The sequence below is a fragment of the Physeter macrocephalus genome, chromosome 13 (assembly GCF_002837175.3).
Source record: "Physeter macrocephalus isolate SW-GA chromosome 13, ASM283717v5, whole genome shotgun sequence".
NCBI lineage: Eukaryota > Metazoa > Chordata > Mammalia > Artiodactyla > Physeteridae > Physeter > Physeter macrocephalus.
Window position 1 is genome coordinate 25932032 of NC_041226.1, and position 10189 is coordinate 25942220.

Sequence of the window (10189 nt, forward strand, 5' to 3'; positions counted from 1 at the left end):
GAGGGAGGGAGACACAAGAGGGAAGAGATATGGGGATATATGTATATGTATAACTGATCCACTTTGTTATAAAGCAGAAACTAACACACCATTGTAAAGCAATTATACTGCAATAAAGATGTTAAAAATAATAATAATAAATACATATTAAAAAACAAACAAAAGAAACAAGGAAGCAAAAAGTGGGATAATGCATATTACATATGAGAGCGACAAATACTATTTCATTCCTGCAGATGATTAGAGAAATTGAAGTTAAGCCAGGCTTTTTATTGAATGCTGTGTATTGCTGTAGTAATGCCAGCAACATTAAGACATTTTTTTAAATAAATTTATTTTATTTTATTTATTTATTTTTGGCTGCGTTGGGTCTTCGTTGCTGCACGCAGGCTTTCCCTAGTTGTGGCGAGCAGGGGCTACTCTTCGTCGCGGTGCGTGGGCTTCTTGTTGCGGTGGCTTCTCTTGTTGCCGAGAACGGGCTTTAGATCGCAGGCTCAGTAGTTGTGGCTCACGGGCTTAGGTGCTCCGCGTAAGCCAGGCTTTTTAAAAACTTAATCATGCTGATATTTTTTTTATTGCATTTCTTGCAAGTTGTGACATGTTTTTATAAATATTCCTGATTATTTTGTGGAGAGGGGACTGTCAGGGGGCAAAAGTAGAAGCAGGGGGACCATTGCAGTGGTCCAGGTGGGAGGAAATGACAATTGACCTAGGGATGACGTGGACACAGTAACATATGGTCGGAAACCACCGGAAGTTGAGAGGCTTTGCCAGTGGTCCAGGTGTGAGATGTGAGGGAAAGAGCAGTCAAAGACGATCCCCAGGTCTGTGGCCTGAACAGCTGAAAAAATGGGGTTGCCCTTTTGCCTTTTGTTGAGAGGACTTGGGGAGAGCAGGCGATGGGCTCTAGGGCTCAGTTTTGAACTGTTAAGTTTAAAATGCCTGTTATACATGCTCACTGATATGTGTAGTTCCCAGCTCCTTTGAAGTACAAAGTATCTAATTCTTGAAGGAAAGATGTGAAATTGCTCATAAAAACTCATTGTAAAATGACAGTAAGTTGTCACCCAAATAGTTTAGTTCCACATCACCATCCAAGAGTACAAACTCTTCTAACAAGAATCGTCTTTGTTAAGTACATGAATCACCTTTTTTTTTTTTCTGGCAATGAGATGTCACTTCAAGAAACAGAGAATTCCCTGAAATAGGAAGTTCTGTATCTGCTTCTTTTTTTTTTTTCCGGCATTTCACCGTTTAGAGCAGCTGGCAACCTAACAGGTATTTAGTAGACTATTTTTTACTATGTCAAAATATCGAGAATCAGGGACTTCCCTGGTGGTCCAGTGGTTAAGACTCCACGCTCCCAATGCAGGGGGCCCGGGTTCGATCCCTGGTCAGGGAACTGAATTCCACATACCACAACTAAGAGCCCGCATGCGGCAACTAAAAGATCCTGTGTGCCGCAACCAAGACCTGGCACAGCCAAATAAATTAAATAAATAAACAAATATTTTAAAAATATATTGAGAATCACAAAGAAAAATTTTTATTGTTTCCACTGATTTATAATTTGTTATTTTACAAATACTGTACAAAAGTTTACCTTAATTCTTTTTCGTTTGAATGGCGCAAATTAATAGCAAAAAGTATGTTGGTCGAACATGGAGAAATGTTAAAATAATGGGAGCTAATGTTTAATGAAAGAATCACTGCTCCCAGGTATCCTCAATATCCATTTACATGTATTTGTTCACCCAACAAGTATTTAGTGATGGTCATCTCTATGTTTTACTCTGTAGAATGGATGTGCTTTCTACAAAAATTGCTACTTAAACCTTTCTAATCTTTTCATGAAATAATTCTAAAGGAATAATAGAAGATTGGCTTGCTTGTAGAGTTTATAGATAAAATAAGTCTTACTTAACCATAACCCAAATAAGTGAAGACTTAAGACTTAAGACTTAGAATACTTTCAGGGCTGAAATCACAAGACAAAGTTCACAAACCACAAGATAATTGGTTTTTGTCAAGTTTATTCCTCCTAAATGTCCTCACTGCTATAGATTGTGTGTGTGTGTGTGTGTGTGTGTGTGTGTGTGTGTGTGTGCACGTGTGCTCACGCTTTCTGGTTAACCAAATTATTTCTCAGAAAATGAATTAACCAGAATATGTCATCCTCTGAGCATTTCAGTTAATCTAAGTGTTCTTTACATGAAAGTAATAAAACTGTATTTCTTTTTTAAGAAAGTCTGTAACATAGACTTTTTACTAGTGAAACCTATCTTTATATATAATGAATTCTCATTAGTATGAATTTATTACATAATACAAAACAGATGGACATATTTATAAGAATACTTTTCTTCATGCAATAGGAATATACAATAAAGAACATGTCTGGCCCTTTGTTATAAATAAATGCATTTATTTAAATACAGTAGGAACTTACCATTTAAAGAAGTATTTCAGGGCTTCCCTGGTGGTCCAGTGGTTAAGACTCCACGCTCCTGGTGCAGGGGGCCTGGGTTCAATCCCTGGTCGGGGAAATAAGATCCTGCATGCTGCACGGCATGACCTAAAAAAAAAAAAAAAAAAGTAATTCATTTAGCCACAAATAAAAATTTAAAAGAAAAGAATTTTAGCCACCAGAATGGCTAAAATTAAAAGAAAAAAAGAAGCTGTCAGTGTCAAGCGTTGGTGAGGATACAAGCAAAGGAAACCCTCACACACTGCTCCTGGGGATGTAAATTGGAAAAACTACTTTGGAAAACTGTTTCACAGTATCTCCTAAAGCTGAGCATATCTAGGACTTCCACCCAACAGAAATACACACATACCTGCTGCAAAAGACATGTTCAGGGATGCTCATGGCAGCATTACTCGTAATACCCCCAAACTGGAAACAACACAGTTGTAGATGAGATATAAATTGTGATGCATGATCAAAATCACATGATTGGACCTTGTTACAGCAGAGACAGAGAATAAAGTGCTGCTGGGCACAACAGCATCGGTGCCTGTCCTGGGAATGATGTTGAACCAAAGTAGCCAGACACAGAAGAGTACATACTGTATGATTCCACTTTATGAAGTTCAAAAACAGGCAAACCGGGCTTCCCTGGTGGCGCAGTGGTTGAGAGTCCGCCTGCCAATGCAGGGGACGCCGGTTCGTGCCCCAGTCCGGGAGGATCCCGCATGCCGCGGAGCGGCTGGTCCCGTGAACCATGGCCGCTGAGCCTGCGCGTCCGGAGCCTGTGCTCCGCAACGGGAGAGACCACAGCAGTGAGAGGCCCGCGTACCGCAAAAAAACCCACAAAAAACAGGCAAACCTAATCTGTGATGATAGAAGTCAGGTGGGGGGTTTCCTTTGGCAGGTGCCAGGTCAAGTCCAGAAGAAGAGGCCCCGAGAGGCTAGGAAGGTGCAGGTGTTACAAGGGCGTGTTCACTTTTAAAGTTCATTGACTCTGCACTTAAGATTTATGCACTTTATTATGAGTAGGTTACGCTTAAATTTTAAAAGTTGACCCGAAAAAGGGGGTAGCAGATTTATTGGAAAAAGCATATCCCTTCTTTACTCTCACCCCAAATTTTATTGAGTCTTTTTCTTTTATTGGTATACAAAACGGAAACAAAGTCTTCAAGCTAGAGAGTACCTTAAAAGATGATAATCATGTATAGGAAAAGAAGCAAACCAGCACAAGAAAATTAAGACCTAAAGTCCCTAGGTTCTTACATAATGGTGAATCCAGAGACAGCAGACAAACATAATATTCTAAGGGAAAAATAAGTATTTTGTAACTCAATAACCCCCTTACCAAGGGCAGTAATAGGTCCCCTAGAAAGGACCCCCCCTTTTATTATCATTTTTACTAATTATTAGCATGTACACCAAAAGAAGAATTCCGCAGTACTCTTGCGCGGTTGTTTGACGTACATTCACTGGGTCGTGGCCCTATTGCTCTTAAATCGGACCTTTTCCCCAAATTCATACCACCTGTAATTCCCTTCTTGGGCCTTTAGTCTGTGACAGCAGCCTCTATGCCCTAACGCTGATCTGGAATTGGTATCAGTAACGCAGGATTTTGCAAACCTCTCATAAGGAGTTAACATTTGTTCACTTATAGTCTTGAAGAGCTGACTCATGATAAATTAGCTTTGGTAGTTAGCTTAGCTGGCTGGTGAGATTTCTACCTCACAAGCCTGCTAAAGAAAATTGAAGACAAAGTTCTTCTGGTAAATGATAAATGTACTAGTATACTTCAGTCAAATATAGGAATATCTAAAATAGCAAACCATTATTATTCCACATAGCTTCATTACAGTGAGATCTTTATAAATATATTTAGAGGATAACCCACTAAATAATTATATTTAGATAATAATACTCCTATCTGATTGTCATAAAGCATGCAGTTGTCTGTGGTATTCTTTGGCAATCTTAAATTTAAATCTCAGGAGTATAAACTAGCATAATGGAATGCTTTCCTGGGTGTGACATTCAGCAAATCTTATCACTTTTGTTATGGTGATATGGTCATTTGTTTGTTTATGTGGTTTTACTTAATTATGTCTATGCTTATTAGTATAGTTTTTAGATATTATTCAAAAATATATATCCAGAGACTTCCCTGGTGGCGCAGTGGTTAAGAATCCACCTGCCAACGCAGGGGACATGGGTTCGAGCCCTGGTCCGGGAAGATCCCACATGCCGCAGAGTAGCTGAGCCCGTGCGCCACAACTACGGAGCCTGCGCTCTAGAGCCCGCGAGCCACAACTACCGAGGCCACGTGCCACAACTACTGAAGCCCTTGCGCCTAGAGCCTGCGCTCCGCAACAAGAGAAGCCACCGCAATGAGAAGCCCGCGCACCGCAACAAAGAGTAGCCCCTGCTCGCCGCAACTAGAGAAAGCCCGCATGCAGCAACGAAGACCCAACGCAGCCAAAAATAAATAAAATAAAAACAAAACTTTATTAAAAAAAATATATATCTATAGCATAGGCATTCATGTGTTGATATAAATAATGAACTTTATTAACAGTTCTGATCTCCTGTTTCTAGTATAATTGTTCTTAATATTTCTTAGATCTGACTCTATCCCAACTTAGAGAACAAGCAATTGCTGGGAGTCTTAGACAGTTATTTAGGAGATTTTTAGTATCCCTAAAACTCCAGATAACTCCACAACACAAAAATAACCATGACTATTAATATTTTTGTTTTTTCCTACATACTTTTCTTTGCATATATATATATAATATACATGCATATACATTGAGCGAATACTATAGATGCATGCTTTTATATCATACTTTTATCACTTAACATTTTATAGTAAGCAATCAACTTTTGTTCAATACATTTTTATTGAACACCAGCTAGGTATCAGGCACTGTTCTAGAAGCTGAAGTTACATAAGGGCTCTTATCCCCATGAACCTTACTTTCTAGCAGAGCAAGCAGATAAGACAAAGAGATAAACAATACATTTGTAAATAGTGATAAGTACGAAGGAAGTAAAACAGAGTCATAAGCTACAGAGAGACACAATGCTTTTTTTCTTTTTTAATAACCCATAGTCATGATCTGGCCCTCTTCAGTTCCTTTAAGATTGACAGTATAATTTTTAGTCTTACAAAAAACTGTGATATTCTCTACACTTACTGTTTGGATAAACTGAGAGTTACATGTTTTACTTAATTGAATTACATAACACTGGAAATTTAACAGCGTCCCTTGAACTTTTATTATTTATTTATTTATTTATTTATTTTTGGCTGTGTTGGGTCTTCTTTACTGTGCACGGGCTTTCTCTAGTTGTGGCGAGCGGGGTCTAGTCTTCATTGTGATGCACGGGCTTCTCACTGTGGTGGCTTCTCTTGTTGCTGGGCACAGGCTCTAGGCACGTGGTCTTCAGTAGTTGTGGCTCGCAGGTTCAGTAGTTGTGGCGCACGGGCTTAGCTGCTCCACGGCATGTGGGATCTTCCCAGACCAGGGCTCGAACCTGTGTCCCCTGCACTAGCAGGTGGATTCTTAACCACTGTGCCAACAGGGAAGCCCCTCCCTTGAACTTTTAGATGGGTGTGCAGTGTGTGAGACATAGTTCTTCATGGTCCGTGAATCAGTCACTACAACTTCTGCTAGCTCTAAGCATGCTGTGATCTATTTTACAAAGCCTAGGGGTTTCTCCTCTCTTTAATTGCAAGGTCTGTCCTGTGAAATGTAGCCCTCTATGCATACGTTCTTCTAACAAATTTAAACCCAGATTCCTCCTCTCAGGGAGTCTTACCTTCATAGGTCTTGTTGGAAGTGTTGTCATTTCTGCAGCAAAGAATCTTGCTTCACTTATAGTTATTTACATCTTACGGCTCTATCTATTTGCTCGTTATTCTTATGCTCTGCTGTAGTGTAATGTTTTTTTAACCCATTTAAATAATAATTGGGAATTTTAGTTCAAATTAAAAGTCAATTGCCTATGCTGCCAATGGAAATAATTCAATAGAATGATACCTGCTATGCTCAGCCAAGATCATATGTTTGTCCTCCAGATACGACAACCAGGTCACTATTAACCCCTCTGCCTTTTACCTTGGCAAGTTTCTTTTTCCATTAACTATAAGATATATTCTGTTTTCAGACACACCAGAATATGAGGAGGGGAGTAGACTTATTAGTTAGAATTTTAGCATTTTATATTTCCTCTACGGTGAGATGGCGGGGGCTTAAATTTATTTTTACTACAGTTGGAATCTGGAATCTGCATTAAAAATCACAATAAATCACTTAATCTGTGGCTATTGCGATGGTTCTTTACAGGGTGAAAGCATCACTGGTTAATAAAACCGTGTAGCAACTAGTGGAATTGGGTAGGGAGTCCTCAGGTCAAGGTCATTGACCTGACAAGGTCATTGCCTTGCCAGTGTATTGATGAAACTTTGAAAATCAGTGCTTAGTGGTAACAGTGACACTGCTGTTACATAACGTATCATGTAATTGGGTTCCCGTTCTAATCCCGTATTCCTCTTAAACCCAGCTTTAGAATCCAACTTCCAAGCCACTACTGCTGACTACTGCTCTCACATTCTCTTGAACTTTCTGCAGTTCTTATTTTCCAGTCTAGACTAGTCAGTGAGAGTCTGTTCTCATCTATGAAAGGCATTAGAAGCAGTGCTCTGCAGCTTGGTACCTCCAAGAGTTATAGATTCTCCAGGTTGAAACGTACCTAATTTGGTCATCCACAGCTGTGTTTCCCAGCAGAGAGTATCCTGGAGGCCTGAGGAATTCTCCACTCCAGACATCAGGAATGACGGGGAGGAGGAGATGGGAGCCAGGTCCCAATCATGTTGCAGGGGAGGGGGCCTGAGAAGGAAAGCACTGTGTGATGGAGCTTGTCTGTGTTATCCGTAGCTCAGTGGGAAAGGATTCTAGGAGACTCTGCCCACCCCTTCCACCTGTCGCCTGTAGCTGTCTATCTTATAAAGCTACATGAGCTCATTGAGCTATGCTCCAATGAGTCCCATTGTCCTATAAGATCGTGGGGCTCTTACCAAGATTACACATCAGGAAAGAACATATTTCCAAGGGGCACATACCTGGTAGTTCCTGAAATTAACTACTCACCAAATTTAGTATCTTTATGCTGGTACCTTAGGAGTTTCTCTCTCTTTATTTCATGTACACGTGAATATATATCTGTATTCAAATGGGGTATTTTGCACCTGTTTGCAGCAAGGGTATCAGGAACAGGAAAACAAGTACTACCCAGAGTTATACCGTGTGGAGCTTCTTTGTGGTTGATCTGCCCCTAAAATAGAGACTGGCTGCCTAAAGCTTGACTATTTCAGTGACAGTGCTGTCATACAGCCACCTCCAATGAAACCATGATGAAAGTGTGCTTAAAGTAATGTGGACTTAATTATCCATAATGTTTCTCATCATAATCGTCAACATCATCACCATACCAGCTAACACAGATTGCCAGGCTCTTTCTCAGCTAATTCCATGTAGTATCTCATTTAATCTTTACAGTAACTCACTAAAGTAGAAACTAGTGTTGTCTTCACTTTTAAGATGAGGATGCTGCAGTGCAGACAGGTTCAATAACTTGCTTGAGGTCAGATACCTGATCATGGTGAAGGAAGGACTGGAGCCAGGCTGTCTGACTCCAGAGCACATGATCTTAACTACAGCTCTAGTTTGTATGCATAAAGGTATTTTAGCTTTTCTTCCCACTTCTTACTGTAAATATCAGCTGTGATAAACCTATACCTGGATTGGGATATCATAACTCTTTATCATTTATCTATCATCTTAGTCCACTTGGCATAGTTTTAAGCATTATGTGCGAATATCTTTAGAAAAGTAATTCAGGAGGTCTCTGAACATAGATGATCAGAGCAACAGTAGGGTACAGAATGTTCACGTACTGTTGTTCTCAGCTGTTCCCACTTGCACTGTAAGTCACAGAGAACCGGCATAACAACTTCTCCAAAAGGAAGAGTCTGAAGATCACATTTTCTCTGTGCTTGCAGACAGTGTTAACAAGTACAAGCTGATTATTGGGTTACCTAATAAATTCTCTAGGAGTACCGTGACAGAAAAATCCATCAGAAATGCATCACCATTACATTTCCAGATATTGCATGTTTCTCCAGAGGTTCATTTGCATACCGTTTTCCTGTTCATGTGTGTTGTGAGTTCATTTTGTCATTCCATATGTTAAAACACTTATAATGAACAAAATCTACACAAAGGGCATTTCTTTGTCAGCAGAGCAGAAACCAGTTCATTTATGAAACTGTGTCCATGCAGAACCATCACATATTGAAAAGATCCCTGGTGTGTTTCCTGTTACTCTTGCATAAAATGTGTCAGGGACCCTGAAGAACTAACTAAAGTAAGGATTTGTGTGTATGTCATTGTAGGCTAAAGGTAAAGAAAGACAGTGGCTAAGACACCAAGCTACCGGGGAACTAGATGATGCCAAGATCATTGATGGGTTGACTGGAGAAAAAGCCATCTACAAACGCCGGGGTGAGCTGGAGCCACAAGTAAGTACCGGTGCGCTAGGCGCCTCAGATCTGCAGTTTGGTCTTCTTTACAGGCAGATGCTTCCTTGAGTTGCTGCCTTTGTCAAAACACCATAAACCCTGAATATGGCAATCCAGGTAAGCATTACACTTTTTAAAATTAGAAAAAAACAGAAATATTATACTGTTTATCATGTGAGTCAAGACCCCAGCATGAGTCAAGAAACGCCAGGCACACTCAAACTGAGCAATGTAAGGAACAGTTAATATTTACAAAAGTAAGGGTGGCATTTACGAGATCCAGAAAGAGACGGTGTGGTCTCCCAACAGCAAGGATCTGACCCTGCCCTCGGTCTAAAAGGGTAGAGGAGAGAGCACTTACTGGAACTTAGAAAAGGTGATTTATGGAGAGGGCTGCCCACCAGGGGCTGTGGCCTTCAGCAGAAGGAGAACCCACCCACGGGCCACAGCAGAGAAGAGGCTGAGGGAGTAAATATTTCACCCTCACCCTCTGATCTCCTGCCAGCACCTTCCATCAGCAGAACCCACCGGAAGCCAGCAGCCAGGAGAGAGGCCAGTGCCATTTGGAAAACAGATCAGCTCCCAGGACACAGGGCAGGGTGCCCTGGAGGGGGAACTGAAGACACTTGGTGCCACTGAATCCCAAAGGGTGATGCAAGTGAAAGCACGAGAGCAATCTTGGTGGTTTTCCGCTGTTCCGTTCCTTTGAAGATCTGTGTCTATCTTATAACCGAAGAAATTTTCAGAAAATAAGGAATTCTCCCTTAAATAACTCTAATTATAGTGTGTAAAGTTTTCGACAGCCATAATATTAAAATATTTGCAATAATACAATGGCCAAAAAAATAGCAATAAGGTGAGTCTCTTAGAGGGTTCTGTGACTTCCAGTATCTCCAAGTAACCAGAATTACTGAGTAGCTACTGAGAGCTGTGGGTGCAGTGACAGGTGGGGGGAAGGGAGCCACTTACTCCATCTAAATGTTGGTTCAGAGAGGTTCCTGTAGTCACTGGGAGAGTTCTTCCTTCTGTGTCCTTGGTATGCGTCAACAACTGCTTTCTTTACTGACACACTGTGGTCCACAAATGTGTTTAGATTCATCTGAAATTGTGAGTCGCCATGGCAGTGGAGAGAGGGGGCAGAG

General features: G+C 40.7%; 1 protein-coding gene across 5 annotated transcripts in view; it reads left to right on the plus strand.

Moving 5' to 3' along the window:
* VWA8 (von Willebrand factor A domain containing 8) overlaps nt 1–10189 on the plus strand; it is a 365312-nt gene that overhangs the window by 329124 nt on the left and 25999 nt on the right. For all 5 annotated transcript variants that reach the window (XR_003682537.2, XM_028497346.2, XM_024125806.3 and 2 more), the window contains one exon: nt 8922–9047. Coding sequence is in view for 4 of the 5 variants with exons in the window: in XM_028497346.2 (XP_028353147.1) it covers nt 8922–9047 (126 nt within the window). In the remaining variant the exon portion in view is untranslated. The remainder of the gene's footprint in view (nt 1–8921; nt 9048–10189) is intronic.